General features: G+C 41.9%; 1 protein-coding gene across 10 annotated transcripts in view; it reads left to right on the top strand.

Annotated features, from left to right (window-relative positions):
- The window catches only part of KLRG1 (killer cell lectin like receptor G1), a 35355-nt gene extending 9965 nt beyond the window's left edge, over window positions 1-25390 (top strand). For 5 of the 10 annotated variants that reach the window (XM_040462696.1, XM_040462698.1, XM_040462697.1 and 2 more), the window contains 5 exons: window positions 6955-7003; window positions 11025-11129; window positions 13601-13761; window positions 23942-24042; window positions 24644-25390. In XM_040462696.1, the coding sequence (XP_040318630.1) occupies window positions 11093-11129; window positions 13601-13761; window positions 23942-24042; window positions 24644-24755 (411 nt within the window). In that variant the 5' untranslated portion in view covers window positions 6955-7003; window positions 11025-11092 and the 3' untranslated portion in view covers window positions 24756-25390. Of the gene's footprint in view, window positions 1-1531; window positions 1550-6781; window positions 7004-11024; window positions 11130-13600; window positions 13762-23941; window positions 24043-24643 lie in introns of those variants that run through there. The other 5 variants (XM_040462694.1, XM_040462700.1, XM_040462695.1 and 2 more) reach the window with 2 other exon arrangements.
- Window positions 25391-26789: the final 1399 nt, after the last annotated feature.

Genomic DNA, 26789 nt, shown 5'->3' with positions numbered 1-26789 from the left:
GTCATGATCACACAGTTCGTGAATTCGAGCCCCACGTCGGGCTCTGTGCTGACAGCTCGGAGCCTGGAGCCTGCTTCGGATTCTGTGTCTCCCCCTCTCTCTGCCCCTACCCCACTCGCTCTCTGGTTCTGTCTCTCTCTCAAAAATAAATATTAAAACAAAATTTGAAAGGGAGACCTGAAACTAAAACTCCTGGTAGAAAACGTCAGGGAAAAGGTCCTTGACGTTGGCCTCGACAATGTTTTTTTGCAATGTGCACTAAAAGCACAGGCAACAAAAGCAAAAATAAACAAGGGAGGCTAGATCAGATTAGGTCGTTTTTGCCCAGCAGAGGAAACAATCAACAAAATGAATGAGGATATAAATTGGTACAGCCACTACCAAAAACAGTATGGAGACCCCTCAAAACATTAAAAATGGAACTACCAAATGATCCAGCAATCCCACTTCCGAGTATATATCCAAAGGAAGTAAAATCACTGTTTTAAAGAGGTATCTGCACCGTCACAGTGCACTGTCATAGTAATCATAATACGGAACAACCTTAGTATCTGTGGATAGAGAAAATATGATATACAGTATAACCTTGGATGGTGAGTCACTTATTCTGCAAGTGTTCTGCAAGATAAGCAAACATTTCTAATAAATTTTAACTTGATGACCGAGCAATATCATATGATTACAACTGAGCCAATGGCTCTTCTCTCTCTCTCTCTTGCTGTGGGATCATGGGTGATGGTGTCCCGTGCTCAGATGCTCAGTTCCAGGCCGAGGTGTTTTTCAGTGATTTTTCAGCACGTGGAAGGTGCCCATACCTGAACACTAGTGTATTTTTTGTCACTTCAAAGCACCTATGGACAGTCCTTTACTTTTCCATACCAAGAGTAAGTTTAGGAATGCTTTGCTTTTCCTAGGTCAGGCTGCCTGCACATATAGACCCTTTCCTCTGCTGCCTTATTGTCAGTTACATTAAATACAGTCTGTGACAAGAGTTTATTAATACTGCCCTGTAGTCAACACCCATGCAAGCATATACAGTGGCCCCCATGCAGAAAAAGGTTGGAAATAAAGGCGGTAAGAAAAAGGAGATGATTACGGTGGAAGTTAAGGGAATTATCGGGAAGTATGAACGAGGTACGTGCGTGGCCAGAATTGGAAGACTTTGTAAAGAAGTCTATGTCTGCATCTTGTCAGCAGAGGAGGAGGAGGAAAAGGCGGAAGGAATCCCTCACTTCCAATGACATTAGGGAGATGTGTCAAATGTGGGAAACAGTGCAAAATTTTGTGGAAAAGCACCACCCAAATAAAGCTGGAGCAGTGCGAGCGATGTATCTGTTTAACGACAATGCAGCATCACATTTCCCCGAAATCCTCAAAAGGAGGCAAAAGCAAGTGTCATTGGATAGGTTCCTTGTTAAAGAGGCACAGAAAGAAAGATTCCATTGAGCCAATAGATAGCAGTGATTCCATTAGTGGTAGTTAAAGTTGTCCTACACAATAACCCTCCACTCTCTTGTCTCCTTCTCACCAGCCACGAAGGTTTTCAAAGGTAAGTTCAGGTTAATTTGTTTATTTTTCTTTATATTTTGTATGTTCTTTATTATTTTGTATTCTATTACAGGATTGTAATCATTTTTATATGACTATTTTTTGGGTTGTGGAATGGAATCATCTGAGTTTCCATGATTTCTTATGGGGAAATTCTCTTTGATATACAAGTGCTTTGGATTACAAGCATATTTCTGGAACGAATTATCCTCACAAACCAAAGTTTTACAAACGTGTGTGTGTGTGTGTGTGTGTGTGTGTGTGTGTGATATACAAAATTATTCAGCCTTAAAAAAAGAAATCCTGCCATTTGCAACAACACAGATGAAACTAGAGGACATTATCTATGTGAAATAAGCCAGACCAGAAAGAAATTTCTCATGATATCACTATTGTGGAATCTAAAAAAAAATGTCGAGTTCATCGTAACAGAGTAGAATGGTCATTAGCAGAGGCTAGTGAATGCGGGAAAAGGGGAGACATTATTGATCAAAGGGTATGAATTTTCAGTTATAAGATGACTAAGTTCTGGAGACATATTGCACATATAGCTCGGTGACTATGGTTAACACTAATATATTAAGAGAATGGATAAACAAACTGGTCTGTCTGTATAGTGGAATATATTCAGCAATAAAAAGCAATGAATTATTGATATATACTACAACAGGGATGAGTCTCCTTTCATTCACAACTTGGGAAAGATGCAAACTAATCTACAGTGGTAAAAGACAGATTAGTAGGTGCCTGGGTGGTGCAGTCAGTTAAACACCCGACTCTGGATTTCAGCTCGGGTCATGATCTTATGGTTTGTGAGTTTGAGCCCTGTATTGGGCTTTGTGCTGATGGTGTAGAGCCTGCTTGGGAATCTCTTTCTCTCTCTCTCTCTCTCTTTCTCAAAATAAATAAATAAACTTCTGTTTTTATAAAAAAGGCAGATCAGTGGACGCCTAGAGAAAGGTGAATGGGAGGGGCAGAGGAATAGTACAGAGTGCACAAGTAAACTTTTGGGGGTGATGAATATGTTTATTTCCTAGGTGGTGGTGATGTTTTCACTGGTGCATGCATGTATGTTATTTATACATCAATAAAGCTATTAAAGGGGCACCTGGGCGGTTCAGTTGGTTAAGCCTCTGACTCCTATAATTTCCGCTCAGGCCATGACCTCACGAACTGTGAGATGGAGACCTTCATCTGGCTTCGAGCTGACGGTGAGGAGCCTGCTTTGGATTCTTTTTCCCTCTTTCTCTGCCCCTCCTTCTCTCCCTCTCCTTCTCAAAATAAGTAAATAAACATTAAAAAAAATTAAAAAAACAGGGACACCTGGGTGGCTCAGTCGGTTATGTGTCCAACTTCAGCTCAGGTCACGATCTTACAGTCTGTGAGTTCGAGCCCCAAGTCAGGCTCTCTGCTGACTGCTCGGAACCTGGAGCCTGGATCAGATTCTGTGTCTCCCTCTCTCTCTGCCCCTCCCCCTCTGTTTCTCTGTCTCTCAAAAATAAATAAACATTAAAAAACTTTAAAAATTAAAAAAATATAAGCTATTAAGAAAATAACATAGGGGTGCCTGGGTGGCTCAGTCAGGTAAGCGTCTGGCTCCTAATTTTGACTCAGAACATGATCTCACAGTTCGTGGGTTCTAGCCCCGCACTGGGCTCTGTGCTGGCAGTAGGGAGCCTGCTTGGAATTCTCTCTCCCTCCCTGTTTGCCCCTCCCCTGCTCTTGCTGTGTGTCTCTCTCTCAAAATAAAAAAATAAACATGAAAAAAATTATTAAAAAAAAATAAAAACATATACTCGGGGGATGCCTGGCTGGCTCAGTCAGCAGAGCATGTGACTCTTGATCTGGGGGTCGTGAGTTCAAGCCCCATGTACAGTGTGGAGCCTACTTACAAAAAGTAATAAAATGAAATGAAATAAAAAAATGTATACTTGAAATTTGCTGAGAGAGTAGATTTCAAGTGTTCTCACCACCCCCCGCCCTCCCACACGAATGGTAACTATTGGAAGTGTTGGATGTGTAAATTCGTTTGCGGCAATCATTTCACAATGTTTATATCAAAAGTTCCACATATATATGCTTTAAGTATATACAATTTTAATTAAAGATACATGCAGATTAAAAATCCGTGAGTATGAATTCATAGCTGTGTTTTCTTTCTCTGAGTTATAATCCCATACGGTTTATTCGTTTTCTTGCCCTAATTGTTTCATTTTTGGCCATCGGGAGCATTGTCAGGTTGGTTCCCGTGTCCTTCTGACATGACCTCATCTTGCCTTTTTTTTTTTTTTTTTTTTTTTTTTTGGTTTTAGTTTTTGAGTACCTCCTCCTTTTCTAGCACTAAAAGATGCTCCAGGCTTATCTTGGATTTTCTGTGCCCTGACCCTAGAATGAGTCATTTCCTCAAGAAGCCCTGTTCTTATGTTGCTGCCACGGCCACCTTCTCCTCCTCTTTCTTCTTCGTCTTCAACCATCTTAACCATTTTTTAAAAAAAAAATTTTTTTTTAACATTTATTTATTTGTGAGACACAGAGAGAGAGAGCATGAACAGGGAGGGTCAGAGAAAGAGGGAGACACAGAATCTGAAATGGGCTCCAGGCTCTGAGCTGTCAGCACAGAGCCCGACGCGGGGCTCGAACCCACGGATTGTGAGATCGTGACCTGAGCCGAAGTCGGACGCTTAACCGACTGAGCCACCCAGGCGCCCCAAGCATCTTAACCATTTTTAAGGGTGCGGTTCAGGAGTGTCAAAATGTTCATTGTTACGGACTTAGTATTTGTGTCCCCTTCCACCCCCCAGAGTCCTATGCTGAAACCTTAATCTCCAGCGTGGCTTTATTCTTTCTTTCGTGATGGGGTCTTTAAGGAAGTAATTAAAGTGAAATGTGGTCATCATGGTGGGGCCCTGATCCGAGAGAATTGGCATCCTTATGAGAAGAGCCATCAGAAAGGTTACCTGCTAGCTCTCTTGCACACATGCACTGAGGAAAGGCCATGTGAGACCAGGGTAGGAAGGACACTGCTGCCCCCCCCCCCCCCCCCGGGGGGGAGTTCTCACCAACTCTGCAGGCACCATAATCTTGGACTTCCTGTGTCCGGAACTGTGAGCAAATAAATTTCTGTCGTTTAAGCTACGCCGTCTGGCGTCTTTTGTTATGAGAGCCTAGGCAGACTAACGCAAGCCTGTTCACACTGTTGTACGACAGATCTCCAGACGTTTTTCATCTTGCAGCACTGAAACTCTAGAACCATTAAACAGTCCCCCACTTCTCCTTCCCCCAGTCACTCCAGCCATCACCATTCTATTTTCTGTTTCGATGAATTGACTACTGTAGAGACCTCATATAAGTAAAATCATAGAGTATTTGTCTTTTGTGTGTGTGTGTGTGTGTGTGTGTGTGTGTGTGTGTGTGTGTGATGGGCATATTTCACTCATCATAATGTCTTCGAGGTCCATCCATGCTGTAGAGTGTGATAGGGTCTGCTTCCTTTTTATGATTGAATTATATCCCATTTTATGTATAGACCCCCTATGTCAGGGCGTCCGAATTTGCTCTCACAGGCAGCTAAATTACTGGTAGATCTTTTTGATTCTGGTCAGCACCACACCGCCCCTCAGCAGCGGCTTGCAGGGTCTCGTCCTCTGTTTGTGCGGCCCACCTTGACCATGGTGAATTCCCATGTGGTTTTTGGGGCACCTCGCTCTGTAGCCCTCTCTTGCCAGTTACCCTGCCCTGCACGCCCCAGCCACACACACAGCTCAAAACTGTGCCTCTCTGCCTCCTCCACTTAAACTGCTGCTCTGTTTAGAATTCGTTGTCCTGCTTTGTGCCGGAAGGTGGCCCTGGGTAGAATGCCGGTGGCCCCAGTGCTCGCCTTTGTATATTCTGTTCTCTCCGGGATCGCGGTGCTGCCCGTACTCCTGTGCCTGAAAACAGTTGCCTCGTGTAGTTTGTTATATATAGTTTTTTGGCTGAAGAGCAAGTCCAGTCTTACCCTTGTGGGAAGCAGAGCTATGTTAGTTTTTGTGTTTTTTTTTTAGATTTTTAAAGTTTTTCTTTTTTTTTTTTTAAATTTTTTTAAACGTTTATTTATTTTTGAGACAGAGAGAGACAGAGCATGAATGGGAGAGGGTCAGAGAGAGAGGGAGACACAGAATCCAAAACAGGCTCCAGGCTCTGAGCGGTCAGCACAGAGCCCAACGCGGGGCTCGAACTCACGGACCCCGAGATCATGACCTGAGCTGAAGTTGGACGCTTAACCGACTGAGCCACCCAGGCGCCCCGTTTTTCTTTTTTAAAGTAATCTCTGTGCTCAACGTGGGGCTCAAACTCATGACCCCGAGATCATGAATCACATGCTCTACCAACCGAGCTAGCCAGGTGCCCCACAGCTATACCAGTTTTTATTAATATCCTCTCCCTGCTTCTCTTCTCTTTCTTCTCTCTGTATACGTTATGTTTTGGCATACTCTTACGTAGAGTTTCAATTCCATTTCTGTTTTCCCTACTTTGACTTTTTATTAACGTTTCACCCATTAGAAACACGTTATTCACACTTTAGTATATATTTATGTAATTCATTCCCCCTTTGTAGTTGTTGTTGAATATAAAAATACGAGAACAAGGAGAGAAAATTTAATGTAATTTCTGACCCTGTGACGCGTAAAGACTGAAGCACAAGTGGGAAGATGTTTGGGGGCACGTGGGGGGTGGGTACAGCATTTTCACAAAACATGTATCTGGGAAGTAGTTCATTTTCCCCATGATGCCAGGCACATACACCCAGCAGTCCATTTCTCTTGTCATATGTCACTAACCAAAGACTCCAAGAAACAATGAAATTGGTCCCATTTGGCATGCATCCATTTTCTCAAAAGGAAATAAAGCAAATACAACATCTGTACCTAAGAACCGCTCTTGTTTTCATTTGTTTCCATCACTGAAATTGCTGGACTTCAGAGCAACTTTTCCTTGTTGTAGAATTATGTGAGATGGGAATCAATTTAATATGTATTTAATGAGTATCTAGAGCGTATGGTAAGACAAAAAAAAAAAAAAAAAAAAAGAAAAACCAAGTTTTTAAAAATTAAATTTTTTGACGAAACCCAATTTTTTAAAATATTCTTAAAAATTTAATTGGGTTTTTTTAATGTTGAACTTTTTTTTTTTTTTTTAAAAAAAAAAAAAAAAAAACAACTTGAAAACCTCCAAATTTCCTGCTAGCAGTTAAGACATTGGGCTGTTTCCTTATTGACATGTGCCTCTTCATACTTCTATAATTGTACTCTCTCGATCGCTTCTCAGCCTTTTGGCCAAGATCAAGTGTATAATTTTACTCTCTCAGCTGAATGTGAATGACATTAGATAAAGATGATTGACAATGATGTTTATTCTGTATTACAGTTGTCTACTGAACCTCCAGCCCAGAATGACTACAGACCACAGGAAAAAGGTGAGTTAATCAAGTTAGTGTGCAAAACCATGGAAGTGACCTTAGACTAAGGAATGAATGGGATGCAGAGTAGGTTTAGAGTTGAGGATGCAGAAAAATCGAGGGCAATTTGAAGGGTACTTTTGGTTCAGTTGGAAGTGCAGACTTGAAATATGAAAATCTGCTCTATGGTCAAGGATCTGATCTTAGCTAGGTCTCAGGTACATTTTTTTTTTTTCCCCAACTGTTCACTTTTGTGAAACATCTGTGAAACCCAAGCTAAGGCAATTCTGTTACTCTTTATTGCTCCTGAACTAAAGCAAGGACTTCTTTGGGAGAAGTTTATCTCTTTAGTAATGTTTGGAGTAATCTTGGACCAGCTGTTTAAATTCTAAGCATCTCTATTTTGTTTCCTGACTACGAAATCAAGAGAAAGACACCAATAATGTTGCTAATGGATAGCAGTAAGAGTTTGTTAGGAAAGAAACTGACTCACATGTCTAGATCCCCATCCCCCCCAGTATTGCACCCGAGTGGTGACAGGGGTAGGAAAAAGGTATCGAGAATACTACCGATAAATATTCAGTGACTCTTTGGGGACTTGAGGATGAAAAAGACATTTTTACGTGGAGCCCTGCGCTGAGACAGGCAGATAATAGTGTAAGAGCCAAAATTAGTATTTGACTTTATATCTTAGGCAATAAATTCCCACAAAGTAGGTTTTTTAGCAGAGCTTAGTAAACTTTCTCTCTTATTATTACAATTTTTAGTGTGGTTCTTTGAAAGCATTGCTGTAATTTGCTAAACGATTCTAGTATACTTGGACATTTAGGTTTATTTCTCATACTATAAATTATATGGCATTGAACCTTTACATTTGTATATATAATTCTGTCTTCTGGATTATATGTGTACCGATTTCTAAGGAATAGAAATGTTAAGGCAAAGGAATGTATATACTAACGTGTGAGTGCAAGGTCACACAGTGGTAAGCTGAAACCTGAATATAATTATCTTGATTTCTAGGCAAGTGGTTTTTTATTCATATACAGTACATATTGCACATTCTTATTTACTGCCACTGTGTTGCTTACCACCCTAGCTTTCCAGGGTGCTCTCCTTGGCCATAGGATAATAGATTAGGAGCTTTCAAATGACGTTAAAAATCTCTGTACAAAATTTTACATGTTTATTATAGAAAATAAAAATCATCACTAATAATTTCACATCATGGCGATAGTTACGATTACTATTTTGATCTATTTTTGCCTGTCTATACTGAGCCTACTCTATGTCCTCTACTAAGAGGCTTTTAATATGTATGTTTTTAAAGTAAATTAAAACACATTTTAAATTCCGCTTAATTTCTTGAACTGGGTTGTGGTTACACAAATACAACCGTGTTTTGATACCATTTTTCATTTTGCATAACATCTAAAATCAACATTTATTTTATTAAGTATTTTACTATAGTGCAAGTGTATTTTTTCGTGTTTTTGGGTGTGTCCGTCCAAATATTTATCATGCAGAACTCTCTCATTTCATTTTTATTTGTTTATTTAAATTTCTTTTCTTTTTTTTTTTTTTTGCTATTTATTTATTTATTTATTTATTTTGAGAGCGAGAGAGAGCAGAAAAGGGGTGGAGAGAGAGAGGGAGAAAGAGAGAATCCCAAGCAGGCTCCACACTGTCGGCGCAGAACCTGATGCGGGGCTCAAACTCACAAACTGTGAGATCGTGACCTGAGCCAAAATCGAGAGTCGGGTGCTTAACCGACCGAGCCACCCAGGTACCCCTGAACCCTCTCATTTTAAAGATATCTCTCACCATGAATTTCTTTCTTTTAAGAAGTTCGGAATGCTTCATGGATATACACACATCTACAGGATAATTTGTCTAAAATTTAAGTGGTAAAGTGAGACCCCAAGTAGAGTTAATTTCCAAATTTCCAAGTTTAAAGACGACCAAATAAAGGGATCAAACATAGCACTTAAATTCCTAACTTGAGACATTTTTGTTCTTTACACTAACCCATACACTGTCAGACTAGGAAACCGCTGCGATTTTGAGATAAAAGTCTGGGTTAAGAAAAATTTGCATTTTCCAAAGGGAGGAAAGTACCATTCCTAGACATAGGTTATATGTAACCTAGTTAATATGGAGTGGTGCACTGTTCTTAAACATATCAACCTAAACTCATTGTTCTTTCAGTATACGTGCTGCTGAAGCGAGCACAACCCATTGTTCTCTCAGAAACGACAGTTTACAAAGCACTTCTGAGATGTACTTTATTTTATTTTCATTTAAATTGTAGCTACTTAAATTTTGACTGGGTAGGGGCGCCTGGGTGGCGCAGTTGGTTAAGCGTCCGACTTCAGCCAGGTCACGATCTCGCGGTCCGTGAGTTCGAGCCCCGCGTCGGGCTCTGGGCTGATGGCTCAGAGCCTGGAGCTTGTTTCCAGTTCTGTGTCTCCCTCTCTCTCTGCCCCTCCCCCGTTCATGCTCTGTCTCTCTCTGTCCCAAAAATAAATAAACGTTGAAAAAAAAATTAAAAATAAATAAATAAGTAAATTTTGACTGGGTAATACCCCACATGGTTCCAAGTTCAGAAGGTGCAAAAGAAAACAAGGTAAAAACGCCTCCCTCCTATTTCTATCCTCAGCGACCTAATTCCCCTCCCTAGAGACAGACAACGTTATCAGATTCTTGTGTGTACTTTCAGAAATATGAGCATACGTTGTTCTGTCAAATATTTCTTTCCCTTACCTATATATCTTGAAAATCACTCCGTACCTGTAAACAAAGCATGTCTTTATTCCTTTTTTAGAATATTCGTTTTATGGATATATCAAAATGTATTTTAAAAAAGAAAATGTAGGGGCGCCTGGGTGGCGCAGTCGGTTAAGCATCCGACTTCAGCCAGGTCACGATCTCGCGGTCCGTGGGTTCGAGCCCCACGTCGGGCTCTGGGCTGATGGCTCAGAGCCTGGAGCCTGTTTCTGATTCTGTGTCTCCCTCTCTCTCTGCCCCTCCCCCGTTCATGCTCTGTCTCTCTCTGTCCTAAAAATAAATAAAAGTTGAAAAAAAAAATTTTAAAAAAGAAAATGTATTTGACCGGTCTTTTATTGGTAGCCCTTTAGATTGAATTTAGTTGTTTTCTTCTGCAAATACTATTGCCATGAACTGCCTTATAAATACGACATTTTGCACATGGGTGAGGATCTGTGGGAAAATATCCTCCGAGAGAATTTGCTGGACCAAAGGATAAATGCCTTTGCAATTTTTGTAGACATTGCCAAGTTGCCCTTCAAAGTGGTTGTACCAATTAATATTTTCACTGCTAAAGCATGAGACTATGTAAGCCACAATTTCGAAAGAAAAAAATATTCTTTTTTTAAAGTTTAGTTATTTATTCTGAGAGAGAAGAGAGGGGAGGGGCAGAGAGAGAGAGAGAGGGAGAGAGAGAGAATCCTATGTAGGCTCTTTGCTGTCAGCACAGAGCCCAACTGGGGGCTTGAACCCAAGAACGGTGAGATCGTGACCTGAGCTGAAATCAAGAGTTGGACGCTCAACCAACTGAGCCACCCAGGTGCCCAAGAAGAAAGTATTCTTTTTTTTTTTTTTTAATGTTTATTCATTTTGAGAGAGAGAGACAGAGAGAGACAGAGACAGAGAGCACGAACAGGGGAGGGATGGAGAGAGAGGGAGACAGAATCCTAAGCAGGCTCCAGGCTCTGAGCTGTCAGCACAGAGCCTGATGCGGGGCTTGAACTCAGACTGTAAGATCATGACCTTGGCGGAAGTTGGATGCTTAACCGACTGAGCCACCCAGGCACCCCAAGAAGAAAGCATTCTTAACTTAACAAATGTAGTATGTTGTTTGATAAAGATGTGGGTTGTTACTCTAGACTTTAGAGCAAGTCCCTGATATCCAGCAAAGAAACTAGGCCAGATTTGTTCAAGACTTCAGATATCCTTCCTTGGCCTTTTCCTTCAACCTTTATTGTAACTCAGGATTTTGTTTTGGGTTCTGTGCTTGCAGTGTCTTCTCCCAGGTCCCCTCTCTCGCGCCGTGTGGCGATAGCTTTGGGACTTCTGAACGCCCTTCTTATGTGTTTGCTGATTGTCCCGTGGATTCTGTGCCAAGGTGAGTACTAACTTTAAGTGAACATCTTTTATTTTACCTACTGCTTAAAAAGTTTATTGATTTAAGTTATTGCTACACTCGACACGGGGCTTGAACTCAACGACCCTGACGTCAGGGGTCTCCGTGCTCTTCAAGTTGAACCAGCCAGGTCCCCCTATTTGACTTATTTTGTGTTATAAAAGCAACATAACATAGCGGAAATTTTGAAAAATGCAAAGTAATGCCAACAAAATAAATCACCACTTGTATAAACAACATTTCCTGGGTACAGTCCCCTAGTCTTTGACTACAAGCATTTATGTAAATGTTTATTCTTTTAACAGAACTTCTGTCAAGTCCTCTAAAATCTTCCCCACCTTTTTTCTTTTTTTAAAGTAGGTCTGGGTGTAGTTCTGATCGTTATATGCTTGTAATTTCGTATATTGCTTTCTTAATTTTATATTATATCATAAACACTTTCCTACCTACTGCCATATTTATGAGAATCAAATCATAATTATATCATTTGGGTATTAATTTTGTATTAATTGTGCTTGACTTTTGACATAATATATCCATCAAAATTTAATTAAATATATTCTGATTTTTTTTTTCCAATTAGAGTGCTTTCACATTTTCTAAAATGGAATTTTCTAGATTTAATTCTTCTAGGTCATTAACTGTGCTGATCCAGAAAGCCCTGGGTTTACTGTTTCACAGTGCAGGGTTTTGACTTAGGTTATGTTATCGAGATGATCGTTAGTGACAGACGATTGTTATATACAGACTTTATTCATTAGGACTCTAAGAGTTCATCCCTAGGACCCCTACCTCAGACCCAAGTCTTTTGACAGAAAGAGACTCCAAGGGAAGTTGGGAATTTTCTCATTCAGGCTGGGAAATGCCACAGTTGTGCAGAAAAAGCACAAATCTATAAGGTGCTGGGGATCTATAGCTTGATCCCCAGAACCCTATATGGGTCCCATGCTAAGCCACAGAAAAGTTGTCTAATGCTGACATTGAAAAGTATTGCCTTCCCTACTTTTAACTCCCCAAATCTACACTAGATATGTAACCTACTAAGCAATTATATATCCACACATGTGCTCATTTGACATAATGGCTCATACTTGCCTACTGTGGAATTGTGCCTCTGCAGAGTTTATACAAATGCCTTACGTGGAAGTAGAAAATCCATAGAATTATGGAATCTTGGCTGAAATTACCTTGAAAGCTTGCTCAGTTCCCTTTCATTTTCACAGGGTTAAATGGTTAAATGGTTAAATGGTTAAAATGTAATCGAACCATTTTAAAGGGGTGAGAGTGTTCTGTATTTAAAAGAGTCCTGTGAGGGGCGCCTGGGTGGCGCAGTCGGTTAAGCGTCCGACTTCAGCCAGGTCACGATCTCGCGGTCCGGGAGTTCGAGCCCCGCGTCAGGCTCTGGGCTGATGGCTCGGAGCCTGGAGCCTGTTTCCGATTCTGTGTCTCCCTCTCTCTCTGCCCCTCCCCCGTTCATGCTCTGTCTCTCTCTGTCCCAAAAATAAATAAATGTTGAAAAAAAAAATTAAAAAGAAAAAAAAAAAAAGAGTCCTGTGAGGGGCGCCTGGGTCGCTCAGTCTGGTTAAGCATCTGACTTCGGCTCAGGTCGTGATCTCATGGTTCGAACACAGAGCCCGGAGCCTGCTTCAGCTTCTGTGTCTCCCTCTCTCTCTGTCCCTCCCCTGCTCTCTCTCAAGAATAAATACACATTAAAAAAGTCAAAACAATTTTTAAGAGTCCTGTGAAGAGAATTGCGTTCACTTTTCACTTTCGCATCTTGATATCCATCTCTGTTGGAAACATTTTTTTTGATAAATTATTTTGCTGAAGTAGAAGTCTTTTGTCTGATATCCAGTGACGATAGATCACTGGAGATTTGTGCCAAATATTTGCGTTGGTGCTAAAAGAGAAAACCTCTATCTTTCACTCTAGGTAAGCTTGCCTTTTCTAGCTTCTGTCCTTTTCTTTTGACTCAACCTGGGGTATCAGGTTGAGGTTGGGCATTCTGGAAGATTCTGCCTGATTTCAGCCATGTATATTATGCAGCTACACCATGTGTGCACTGAACCTACGTAGACAGGCACTGGTACAGATAATGTGGATGCATCGTTATTTTATACGGTGTGTGTATGGCATGAGGGCATAAAGACCTCTAGCGCAAGTAAGGTACTCTGTCCACGGTCCTCAGCCAGGTTGTATGTGTTTCCCTACCTGCTTCTTTAGCCATAGTCCCATGCCTCTGTCGTGGAACGGACAGGAGTAGTGATGGAGTTGGGCATTGCGAGGTTTGTAGTTTGAGGCCATGCATGTGAGGCATGTGTTTCTCTAAACCTTAGTCTGAAAGACGGTGGGGCAGGGAAGACAGTGGGGCCGCCATATTCTATTTATCTCCCATGTCATCCCCGGGGCCAAGTGGTCTATAAAGATGTGAACCAGGTCCTCTTCCTTTCCAGGTTCCACTCATGCCAGTTGTCCTAGTTGCCCAGACTTCTGGGTGAGGTATGGCGACCACTGTTACTACTTCTCAGTGGAGAAAAACAACTGGGATTCTAGTCTGGACTTCTGCTTAGCTGAAGACTCCCATCTCCTTATGCTTACAGGCAACCAGGAAATGGTAAATGAAAACACTTAGCAAATGTAGGGTTTTTTTGTTGTTGTCGATGAGTGCTGCTCCAGTGTATCATGTCTCCTCTTTTGAGGAACAGAAGGACCATTCTTCTCTTTCTCTCTCCTGCCCTCTCCTCTTTCTATTCCTTCCTTCCTCCTCCTCTCCCCCTGCCTCCCTCCTTTTCCTTCGTATTCCTTACCCTTTCTCTCCCTGACCCAGCAACCCTCAGGTGTGGACGCCTAGATGTTTGCAGACTCAGGTGTGTGTGTTGGAGGAGGAAGGATGGTGAGTATTACAGACAGGAATTAGGCCTGAAATACAGGTCGAAGGAAAAGAACGCATTAGATCCAGAAACAGATGGGTCCAGCACCCAGGAGGCATCAGAGTCCTATGCAGGAGCTGGTGGAATTTCGAAGGGAGTGGGGGAGAGAGATGATGGGGGACAAAGAGACAGTGGCAAGGGCTTACATGCCTTTTTCATGAATTTCCCTTCATTCATCGGAATCCAGTAAGTTCCAGGCTAGGAGACGGTTGGGAATGACGGGGAGGGCTTGGGGAGGAAGCAGTTCCAGAAAGCTGGGAAAGAAGAAAGGAGAGGGGGGTGGGGCGGGGATCTTAACCTCCTTGCAGGGCTAAGCTGGGCTAACCTCCACTTCCTACTGGACTCTCAGATCCTTTCTGTCCACCCAGGAGTCTCCGGGAGGAGAGCTCATTGTTAATCCTAGAGCAGCTCCAGGTAATAGAGGGAGTTGACATCCTGAGGTAACTTGAAAGCCTGACGCAGGACTCGAACCCACGTACCACGAGGTCGTGACCTGGGCCGAAGTCGGGTGCTTAACCGACTGAGCCACCCCAGCGCCCCTGAGTTTTGTGTGGTGGTAATCGTTTTACGTATTCTCTTTTGGGTAGAATCAAGTCCCAGAGAACAGTTTGTTCAGAATTGAGCTATACCTGTGGAAATAACGTTGTGTGGTGACACACGCTAACTACTTTGGTAGCATCACGTACCACGTAGAGCTGTCCGATCACCGTGCTGTACATCTGAAGCTAATGTCACATCGGGTGTCAACTATACTTCAAGTTAAAAAACAAAAACGAAAACATTCTTTAGGGAAATTCAGGGAGGTAATCATTCTGACGCTGTTGAAGAGAACATATAGTCCCTACATTTTTCTACTTTCCTATTTTGAGAAAAGACGGAAGCATCTAGATTCCTTGTTTTCCGTCAAGTGAGGAATGCTGTCATTCCTCTGAAATTCTGCGTGGACTCTAACTCCAAATCAGTCCCGCTCTGTGACTTCCCTTTCTTGTATGCCTTTGCCAAACCACGTGGCAGAATGCACCGGGGTCTATTCGTGAGATACAGGAGATTTTATGGCATCTGATAATAATAGCCTTGCTTTCTGGGCCTCTTGCAGCAACCGCTGTTCTCACCGTGATATAGCTGCAGCGGAGGACTCGAGCTGACTAAAGTCAATAGCAGAAGTGAGCAGAGAGCTTGCAACATTGCAGGGCAGAGACTGGTAAATAGAGTAGTGAGTCATAATGCGAGACCCTGCCACCGAGAAGTGTGATATGGCAGCTATTATAAACGAGACACTGTGGTAATGCGAGCCGAGGAGGAAAAGGGCGAAGGCACGGAATATCTGGGGCTTCGGGATATTTCTATTTCTCTGTGCTCCCCCGAAGGAATAGAGGGGGTATGAGAGGGATTTTTGTCTGTCTTTACTTTCCTTGAATCCTGCCTCTGCTGTTGAGTGAGCTGAGCAGAGTTAGATGGGCTACCTTTCCAAAACTGGCTTATTTTCTCTTAAGGCCCCTTGTTTCAGGTCCGCGCTAGAGAGGGTAGAAGGCCCCTAGCAGATTTAGTAGCAATCACCGGGAAGTTTCGCTTCTGACATTCCTGTGGAACCTTGCTTGATTCTCGGGTCTCTTTTTCTTGGCCCCAGCTGTTGTCAGATTCTATAGAACCAGAATCTGGCTTGCCCTTCTGTCTTAGATCAGTTACAGCAAAGTGAATAATAATAATAATAATAATAATAAGAAGAAGAAGAAGAAGAAGAAACTAACATATACTGAGGCTTTGCCAAGTGCCAGATATTTTGTGTATATTATTCTCAAGCTTCATAGCCCATCCTACGAGGTCAAGTTCAACATCTCCATTTACTGATGAGTGCGTACTTGATGAATAACAGTTAGTGAACAAGTAGAAGGCTACAAATCTGGCAGACCTACACCGTTTTTTTCAGAGTCGGATTTTAACCTCCACGTCAGCCAACCTTTTGAAGTCACTTATGGGATTATCGTATTGGATGGCTTTCGGATCCATCCTGTGTGTGAAGAATGAGATGACTCTTCCTATTAATTGTCTTCTGTGCCTTTTCTTTTTCTTTCTTTTTTTTTTAAAATGTTTATTTAGTTTTGAGAGAGAGAGAGCAGGAGCAGGGGAGGGGCAGAGAGAGAGAGAGGGAGACACAGAATCTGAAACAGGCTCCAGGCTCTGAGCTGTCAGCACAGAGCTGGACGCGGGGCTCCAACCCACAAACCGTGCGATCACGATCTGAGTCGAAGTCAGATGTTTAACCAACTGAGCCACCCAGGTGCCCCATTCTGTGCCTTTTCTATTCACATTCAGAAAAGTATTTGAATTTGAAATCCAGAACGTACAATACATGACTCTTAGGATTGAAATATATTTTTTAAATTTTTATTATTTTTTTATTTGAAACATTTTTAATGTTTGTTTTTGAGAGAGAGAGAGAGTGAGCATAAGCAGGGGAGGGGCAGAGGTGGGGGGGGGGCGGACAGAAGATCTGAAGCGGGCCCTGGGCTGATAGCAGAGAGCCCAATGCAGGGCTTGAACTCATGACCCGTGAATCATGCATGACCTGAGCTGAAGTCGGCCACTTAACCAACTGAGCCACCCAGGGGCCCCTTAAATATATTTAAAGTAGTGAGATGCTCACTTATTATCTCTTTTTTCTATCTTGCACTTAAACATTTTATTTTTGAGAAAGTAATAACAAAATGGAAATGGAATTGCTCTGTTAATTCGGTTTTCCGTTTACATTATGACACTTCCTCTTTGTTCTTTTTTTTTTTTCTTTTTTTTTCAACTTTTTTTTATTTATTTATTTATTTTTGGGACAGAGAGAGACAGAGCATGAACGGGGGAGGGGCAGAGAGAGAGGGAGACACAGAATCGGAAACAGGCTCCAGGCTCTGAGCCATCAGCCCAGAGCCCGACGCGGGGCTCGAACTCACGGACCGCGAGATCGTGACCTGGCTGAAGTCGGAAGCTTAACCGACTGCGCCACCCAGGCGCCCCTTCCTCTTTGTTCTTTTTCTTGCTCTTTGAATTGCTCTTTAGATCTTTAGATACATCCAAATTCTTGATTTTTTTTCACTAGGCTCCGTTTTTAGGATGTTAGCATTTGTTTCTTATGGTTGTTGGTGTGTTATTTTAAAATATATTTTGACTAGAGAGTACCCGGTGGGAATACTTTGGTTTCTTTAAATCTATCCTGACGCCCCTCACCCTGTAATACCTTTCTCCCTCATTACCATCATTTGGGATTATATCATCAGACTCTATTCTTTTAACAACCTCTCATTCAGCTTTAACCATCTGCCCTCTCAGGGTTTGTGACTTTGAGATTGTCTGTCTTCCTCCCGAACTTTTAATACTAGCTTCTCTTATGTTTAGGGTTTGCATCTAAATATTCTCAAGATTTCCTTCTTTGGATACTGCGGTACAAACACTATGATATCATGGGCACTCTCCCTCCTATTTTAAAGTAGAATCAGGTAACAGAAAGTTTAAAAAAAATTTTTTTTAATGTTTATTTATTTTTGAGAGAGAGACAGAGTGTGAGTGGGGGAGGAGCAGAGAGAGAGGGAGACACAGAATCCGAAGCAGGCTCCAGGCTCCGAGCTGTCAGCACAGAGCCCGATGTGAGGCTAGAACTCACGAACCGTGAGATCATGACCTGAGCTGAAGTTGGGCGCTTACCGACTGAGCCACCCAGGCGCCCCCGGAAAGTTTTTTTTTTATAGTTTTTTTAATAGGTTTTTTTTCAGACAGTCTTGAGTTCGTTTTTACTACATTGCTTGCTAGCTGTGTGAAGTTTCCTTAACCTCTTTGACTCTCAGTTGCCTCAGGGACAAAGAGGAAAAACATTCCAGAACTGTTACGATATTAAATGAGAAAATCTGTGTGGAAGTTTCTTTACCGTAGTAGGAGTCACTTAATTTTAGTTTTTTTTTTTTTCTTTTCCAATTCTTTAACGAATTCTCCTTGTCACTCAAAATAAAGCTCAGCATCACAATAACTTTTATTTTTCTCTTCTGCCTCCCAAGACATGAAATTTCAACAAGTATGTATCACAAAGTAAGTTGTGACTTGTTGAATTGAATATGTTCCTTACCAGGAGATATGAAATATGTTTGAAGACTCAAAGAAATGGCTGGAAACACAGGGTCGATGGTAGGAGAACTGTTTTGCTCTGGAGATGCCGATAGTCTCGTAACGTCTGTATTTTTTTTGTCACCCTTCCTTCATAAACAGATTGAGCAGCAGTTGTGACCTTCATACCAAAAGTGTAGGTGTGGTAGACAGTTAAGATATCTCTCGCTATCTTTGTTTTTTTTTTTTTTTAACATTTTACAAAATTGTGGTAAAATATGCTTAACGTAAAATTAACCATTTTAACCATTTTCAAATGTACAATTAAGTGGCATTAAGTACCTTCACATTGTTGTGCAACCGTCACCACTGTGCATCTCCAGAACTTTTTCATCGTCCCAAACTAAAACTCTGTACCCATTAAACAATAACTCCCCGTTCCCTCTCCCCCCATCCCCTACCCCCCAACCGCTGGGAACCACTGTTCTTTTTGTTCTTTGCCCATTATGTCCTTTCATATCTGGCTTATTTCACTTAGCATGCTTTCAAGGTCCTTTCAGGCTGTGGCATGTGGCAGAATTTCATTCCTTTTCTGGCCAAATGGTGTTATGGTGTTCAATGACATGGATATACCACGTTTTGTTAATTCATTCCTCTGTCAATGGGCAGTTCCAATATCTTTTGAATATTGTAGCAGGGATAGAGTAGTAATCAATAAAAATTCTTGCTATTGTAGTGCTTACTTTTGGAGGAAAGACAGATAACAAATAAATTTGGTGATATATGCCTTGAAGAAAATGAAACCGTGTGATAGTGAATGTAGGTACTACTTTAGATTGGCCAACTAAGGAAGGCCTCCCCAAGGAGGTAGCATTTGAGCTGAGACCTAGGCCTGAATGACAGCCATGTAAAAATCTAAGGAAAGGGTATTCCAGGCAGAGGGAAAAGCTACATAAAGACCCTAAAGTAAAAATGACCTTGGCATGTTAAAAGAATAGAAAAAAGCTTCAGGCGGCTGGAAGCTAGTAATTGAATAAATGCTTGGCAGGATCTAGATCGTGTAAAACCTTGTAATGCATAGTGAAGATTTTAGGTTTTATTCTATGTGAAAGAGGAAATCATCAGAGAGCATGAATCAGGGGCACAATGTGATCTTATTTATTACTAGAAGGGGAGTGCCTCCTATAACGCGGAAGTTTAGCACTAGGAGAGAAAACTTGGACGCGTGTTCAGTAAGGAGCGTTGGGTCAGCCCGTTCACCCATGTGAACTTTTTTACCCTTCTGGTTAGAAGAACAGGATAATTCTGGTGTATCTTTCGGGGCTTTATTTTATAACTGGAAAAAATCCTTGCGAATACCTGAACTAAATCCTCTTAAGGAAACTCCAACTCAGGCAGATTAAGCAAAGTTTTCATCTTCAGAGAGCAGGGACAAAGCTGGCGGTAGTGTATTGTTTTTGTTTTGTTTTCCTAAATGCCGCACTGCATGTTGAACCTTGCAAGTGAATTACGAATGAATGCAGAGGTATTTTGTAAACCTTAAAGTACCGTATGAATATAGGACATAATTGTCTTCAGGATACTCTGCCCCGAGAGAAAAAAGTGATCACAGGAGATGGATTATTTGGGAAGGAAGTGTTGAGAAACAACTTTTACAGATTTTTCAAGCGCTTCATCTAGAAGCTACTCCCACCACCATGTTTCTTCAGTGGAAACTAAGATCGAAATCCAATGAAGAGAAATTAGAAGTTATTCGGAAGCGGGAAATAGCACGATGGCCTCGTTCTGTCTGTGATGGACGGCATGTTTGTGTCTCTCAAAAATTCATACATTGAAATACTAATCTTCAACGTGGAGATATTTGAAGATGTAGCCTTTGGGAGACAATTAGATCATGACGGTAGGGCCCTCATGATGGGATAAGTGCCCTTGTAGAAGGAACATTGAGAGATCTTGTCTCTCTGCTCTCTGCCATGTGAGCCTACAACTAGAAGATGCCCATCTGCAAATCAGGAAGCAGGCCCTCACCAGATGCCAGATTTGCCAACACCTTGATCTTGGACTTCCCAGCCTCCAGAGTTGTGGGAATTAAATGCCCATTGGTTAAGCCACCCAGGCTATAGTGATTTGTTATAGACCATCTCTTTTAATGTTTTTACTGGGAATGCAAAGGAACCTTATGCTTCTCTTTGCTTTTAGAAGAGAAACTCTTTATTTGTGCCAGTGATAGTCTCCAAGTAAGTAAAGGGGGCTAATCCAGACCCAGTTAAGAGCAGAGTCCTTGAATTTTTACTCCTTAGCAACCATCTTCGAATAAAAACAAGGACATCAAAATGGGACATCTAGCAGTATAGTAAGAATCACAGAGTTGAAATTCCTTAGTAGAAACTGGTGTCTTCGTAGTTGTTGGATAAAGAAAGCATATTTTCTTTAAAAAGCATTCATCGAATTCAGCTGTGATTAGAAATTATTGATACATTTAAATGAAAAAAATTTATATATCTAATTTGGAGGAAAATTAAGAAGTTTAAAAATGTGTTGTTTTTTTTTCCTGAAACCTGAAGCAGAATGTAATTTTCTTTGATTTCGTTTCAAAGATATCTAGGGGAGGTTTTTCAGATTGCCTGAAGGAAATCCAGGAGTACTCTGCCATCTTGGGTCTTCCCCAAGATGGGCTTATAAATAAGCCCAGGTGGGGGCGCCTGGGTGGCGCAGTCGGTTAAGCGTCCGACTTCAGCCAGGTCACGATATCGCGGTCCGTGAGTTCGAGCCCCGCGTCGGGCTCTGGGCTGATGGCTCAGAGCCTGGAGCCTGTTTCCGATTCTGTGTCTCCCTCTCTCTCTGCCCCTCCCCCGTTCATGCTCTGTCTCTCTCTGTCCCAAAAGTAAATAAAAGTTGAAAAAATATATATATATATATAAATAAGCCCAGGTGTTAGGATATCTGCCTTTATGTATCATGAGAAACAAACATGATATATTAGCTTTAATAAACATTCTTATTCATACATCAGCTCGTTCTGTACAACATTGGGATCCCAAGAAAGTAAATCATACTGGGATCTAATGTTATAATATAAGCTTAAGCGGTCTTCTTGGCCTATTTTATCAAAGAGAATGTCCAGTTGCCTAGCATGCTGAATGTACATGTTTCTTGGCACATCCTAGGAGTCTCATGGTTTTTTCAGGGCTAGAGAAAGCACATTTTATTTTATTTTATTTTTTTAAAGTAATTTCTAAACCCAACACGGAGCTCAAATTTACAACCCTGAGGTCAAGAGTCGCATGCTCTACCAACTGAGCCAGCCAAGCACAGTTTATGTTATGTTAAGTTTATTTATTTATTTGGAGAGAGAGAGTGCATGTGTGTGAGCAGGGGAGGGGCAGTGAGAGAGAGGGAGAGAGAGAGAGAGAATGTGAAGCAGGTTCTGTGCTATCAACGTGGAGCCTGGTGCAGGGCTTGATCCCATGCACTGTGAGATCATGAGCTGAGCCGAAATAGGAGTTGGCTGTTTAAGCAACTGAGCCACCCAGGTGCCCTGAGAAAGCACAGTTCATTTATTTATTTATTTAAAAAAAAATTTTTTTTTCAACGTTTATTTATTTTTGGGACAGAGAGAGACAGAGCATGAACGGGGGAGGGGCAGAGAGAGAGGGAGACACAGAATCAGAAACAGGCTCCAGGCTCTGAGCCATCAGCCCAGAGCCGGACGCGGGGCTCAAACTCACGGACCGCGAGATCGTGACCTGGCTGAAGTCGGACGCTTAACCGACTGTGCCACCCAGGCGCCCCGAGAAAGCACAGTTTAAAGAGAGACATGAGTTGCAGAGAGATGGATTATCTTAGTAGAGGTCATGCCAAGGCCTTGGGTACCAGGGCAAGACCTTGGGTTCTGGTCCAAATTCTAGCACTAAATTACTGTGGAATAACATCTGTCACTGCTCATGTTTTGAGTTTCTGTACTTCCAAAGGGGAGAGGTTTACAGAGTGAGGTGAGGGATCAAAGCACGTCCACTGAATTTGAGAATATGATGTGATCTGTTGATGGGCTGCCGATGGCAGGTTATCTCAAACCTTCCTACAATAGGAAGGAGGAAGGAGGCTTGAGACAAATGATCAGTCAGGAAATACGTGATCACGGGAACAAGTTATACGGCCTTTTTCTTTAACATCTATCAGGTCAAACTCTAACTCAGAAAAACCAAACCAACCAAGTAACCCAACAAAACCACTAAAACACAAGATTCCTGGGAACAAAATAGAAGGGAGGTCTCATCTGAAGCCTTCTTATTAGTTTTGCATTTTCTTTCACCGAGGATTTGTAGTGACCTCAAGGATTAAGAATAAGAAGTAGAGTATAGAGGGGCACCTGGGTGGCTCGGTCAGTTGGGTGTCTGACTTTGGCTCAGGTCATGATCTCATGGTTTGTGGGTTCAGGCCCCGCATCTGGCTGTGTGCTGACAGCTCAGAGCCTGCTTCAGATTCTCTGTCTCCCCCTTTCTCTCTGCGCCAGTCTCCCCTAAATAAATAAATCAATGTTTAAAAAAAAAAGAAGTATAGAGAGGATGCCAGGTAATCATCTCACTATACATGCAATACTTTCTGGACACACAGAGATATCAGTTATCGATGTCCCCAGATGCTACTGCACACATTTGTACTTGCCCACCGCTTGTAACCCAGACGCTTTGGTATCTGTTAAGACACATATGAATACCTTTGCATGTTCATTCGTACTCTGAAACATACACAACTCTTGAGCTTCTTATTTTATAGGTAACTTTCCTGTCAGTAGGTTGGTCTTACAGCTACGTTGGTCAGACTTACACTTTTGTCCTTCCTGCTCCTGAAGAAACATAATACTTGTCAACATTAACGTCACGTTGAAAATTCAGCATCACAAGACAAACCTCTGTAACAAGAGCAGTTTGCAAAGCCGAGGTGTTGTTTATTTATTGTAAAGTATATTCATTACACGAATACCAATATTATCTTTCATGTTATAAGAATGCAAGTACAGACATAAAGTTTAATTCTAGGAAATGCTCCACTTTGCAACACATCTCTAGAATTAAGGGCTTATCAAATTTTTTAAATATTTATATATTTATTTATTTGAGAGAGAAAGAGAGAGGGCACAAGCAGGGGAGGGGCACAGAAACAGGGAGAAGGACTGTGCACTGAGTGCAGAGCCTGATGCGGGGCTCGATCCCATGAACCGTGAGATCACACCTGAGCTGAATCAAGAGCTGAATCTAGGTGCCCCTAGAATTAGAATTTAAAAGAGAGATTAGTTGTTAGGAGTAGGTGGTGGTCTTAAGCAGCTTGAACTGCTAACCAGAGTATCACTGGGTGGTTTAAACCACAGGCATTTACGTCTCACAGTTCTGGAGGCTGGGAAGTCCAAGATCAAGGTGTTGACGGGTTTGGTTTCTGGTGAGAACCTTCTTTCTGACATGCAGACAACTGCCCTCTCATTGTGGCCTCTCCTCGTGGAGAGAGACTGAACTCTGGCCTCTTCTTACAAGGACGCTAATTGCATCAGTAGTGAGGGCCCCGTGACCTCATCTGAACCTAATTACCTTCCAAAGGCCCCACCCCCAGGTGCCATCATGTTGGAGGTTAGAGCTTTGACATACGGATTTTGAGAGCAATAAATATTCAGTCCATAATGTAATGAGAGGGTGTATAAGGAATAATTGTTTGATCATGACACTGAATCTCCTCTTTGGTGTTCTGCGTTTTCTTATCTTTTTCCATCACCTTGAATCTCTCTCTCAGAGCCTGCTTCAACCTCTCCTCAAAGAGGACTTTTACTGGATTGGTCTGAGGAACAATTCTGGCTGGAGATGGGAAGATGGGTCAACCCTAAACTTTTCAAGGTAAGGGGGTTCAAGACAATGAAAGAAAAAGAGAAAAGGGGAAGAAAAATTATGTGACTAGGGAAATAGATCAAGGATAAGAGAGGAAGAGGAGAGGAAAGGGTAAGGAAAGGAAATAGGGAACAAGGAAGGAAATGAACAGTGGATAAGAGCAAAAAAAAAAAAAGGTTGACATTTTATTTATTTTTTAATTTTTTTATTAAAACATTTTTGTTTAATGTTTATTATTTTTGAGAGAGAGAGAGAGAGAGACAGGGCGCGAGCAGGGGAGGGGCAGAGAGAGAGGCAGACACAGAATCTGAAGCAGGCTCCAGGCTCTGAGCTGTCAGCACAGAGCCCGGCGCGGGGCTCGAACCCACCAATGGCGAGATCATGACCTGAGCTGAAGTGGGGCACTTAACCGACTGAGTCACCCAGGCGCATATCAGAGATGATAGTTTAAAGGGAGGCTAATGAACAATTTTTATTCTGCTGTTTTGGGAGTCGAGAAAAGTGGGAACTGAATAGGGAGAAAGAACTTGCTCAGTTTTCATCCCTTATGTCTTGCTAGTCCTTTACTCTCATGTTACCTTAATTGATTGGCTTTTCTGATTTCTTACAGGATTATTTCAAACAGCTTGATACAGAAGTGTGGTACCTTCAGCAAAAGTGGTTTCCTAGGCTCTAGCTGTGAGGCTCTTTTACGGTGGGTCTGTAAGAAGGTCAGACTTTGATGGGTGGATCTGTCATATGGCTCCCTAAAAAGGGGGAGCCAGCCTCTGGGTGCTGGGATAGTCATGAGTGTATATTTAGTGAAAGCCGAAGCTTCTAGAACATGGCATTAGATGTAAGATTAATGCGATTTCCCTGGGACTGATGGTTTATTGCCGGACTCTCTTTGAGAACAGTTAGATATTAACAATTTAAAGATCAGATCTAGGAAAATTTGTGAAAGAAAATATTGTTTTTGTACTTCTCACAGTAGTGACTGATGCTGCCTTCTTCACCCCCATTCCCACCATCTCTGTCAAAAATGTACCTTTTCTGTGTTATGGTCTGAACTGGTCCGACGATATCCATGCAAATATATACTATTGCTAATGTATTACAGAGTTTTGATGTGTGCTAATAGGCTGGCATGTTACTTATCCCTGATAATATGTTTTTCTCCTAACAATGGCCCTTTGCAAATAAAGCTTTATTCTAAAGAATACTGCCAATAGTGACACGTAGAAAGTGGATAAAAACAGGGTGATGCTTTCTGCTTCTCAGCTCTCTACCACTTAGAGACTTGGCCTTGGCTGAATTTCATTGTTCTGGGTATGCGTACGTGTGGATGAATAAACCAATGTATGAGCATATTTTTCCATATTGTGAGTGCATGATCTGCATGCTAATTTCACAATCATGGTCAGTCTGATAGAGGAAAATTTACAGAAGCAGTTTATGTGCTTGACTCCCAAATTAGGCACGAATGCCTCAAAAATAAAGAAAAACTTTATTATTTCTCTTAAGTATGGTTTGGACATAGATGAGGAGAGAAGGTGCTGTTTAAAGATGCAGGAATTTACCCAAGGGATATAGGAGGGCTGATGCATAGGGGCACTTGTACCCCAATGTTTATAGCAGCACTCTCAACAATAGCCAAATTATGGAAAGAGCCTAAATGTCCATCAGCTGACGAATGGATAAAGATGTGGTTTATATACACGACGGAATACTAGTTGGCCGTGAGAAAGAATGAAATCTTGCCATTTGTAGCAACGCGGATGGAACTGGTGGGTATTATGCTAAGTGAAATAAGTCAGGCAGAGAAAGACAGACACCATATGTTTTCACTCATATGTAGATCCTGAGAGACTTAACAGAGAACCATGGGGGAGGGGCCGGGGGGCGGGGAGGGGGGAAAGTTACAGAGAGGGAGGGAGGCAAACCATAAGAGACGCTTAAGTACTGAGAACAAACTGAGGGTTGACAGAGGGTGTGGGGGGAGAGGGGAAGGTGGGTGATGGGCATTGAGGAGGGCACCCGTTGGGACGAGCACTGGGTGTTGTATGGAAACCAATTTGACAATAAATTATATTTAATAATAAAAAAAAGATGTAGGAGGGAATACTGAAGGGGACCATCAGTCTGTACTGTCAATGACACCGAGTTGTAATCTCTTGTCTTTCTCTTTCATAGTCTTTTTTGGGGGGAGGGGGGGCAATGGACTGTATCTCATCCACCATTGTATCCCACACACCTAAAATAGTGCTTGTACCAGTGAATATTAAATAAATAAATGGACAAATAAAAAATAAAAATTAAGATATTCTTTTTCTGGTAGTTTGCGTTAGCCCATGAGTTAATTAGAAGAATTAAGGGCAAGAAACAGTAGTTTCTAATCCTTCCCTAACGCCCCCCCCCCCCCCCCAGGTGTGCATTCGGTAACTGACTTGAAAAGGGCAAAGAGTCAGGTTAATCTAGATGTACTGTTCACAGAAGGAAGTGGTGGAAACAAACTCCCATCTCCTTATGATCTCTTACCTTTGGCTCTGGGTTGGAGGGGCGTGTCTCTTGATTCTGAATGTGATGGTAGTGATCCCACTTGGTTAAGGATGTAATGATAATGATTCCACTTGGGCCCCCATGGCTTGGCTCCTAAGGGGCGCACAATCTCATTGACTTATTCAAGGACAAACCAAGGAGGCCGGTGCACTCCTGAATTCTCCCCTGAGCAGGAAGCATGTGGGCAACTCTTCTCCGTGACAAGGGTTCAGTGTTCT

This window comes from Herpailurus yagouaroundi, unplaced genomic scaffold (genome assembly GCF_014898765.1).
Source record: "Herpailurus yagouaroundi ecotype Mexico unplaced genomic scaffold, PumYag 355, whole genome shotgun sequence".
Classification (NCBI taxonomy): Eukaryota; Metazoa; Chordata; class Mammalia; order Carnivora; family Felidae; genus Herpailurus; species Herpailurus yagouaroundi.
This window is presented reverse-complemented; position numbering and strand designations above follow the sequence as displayed.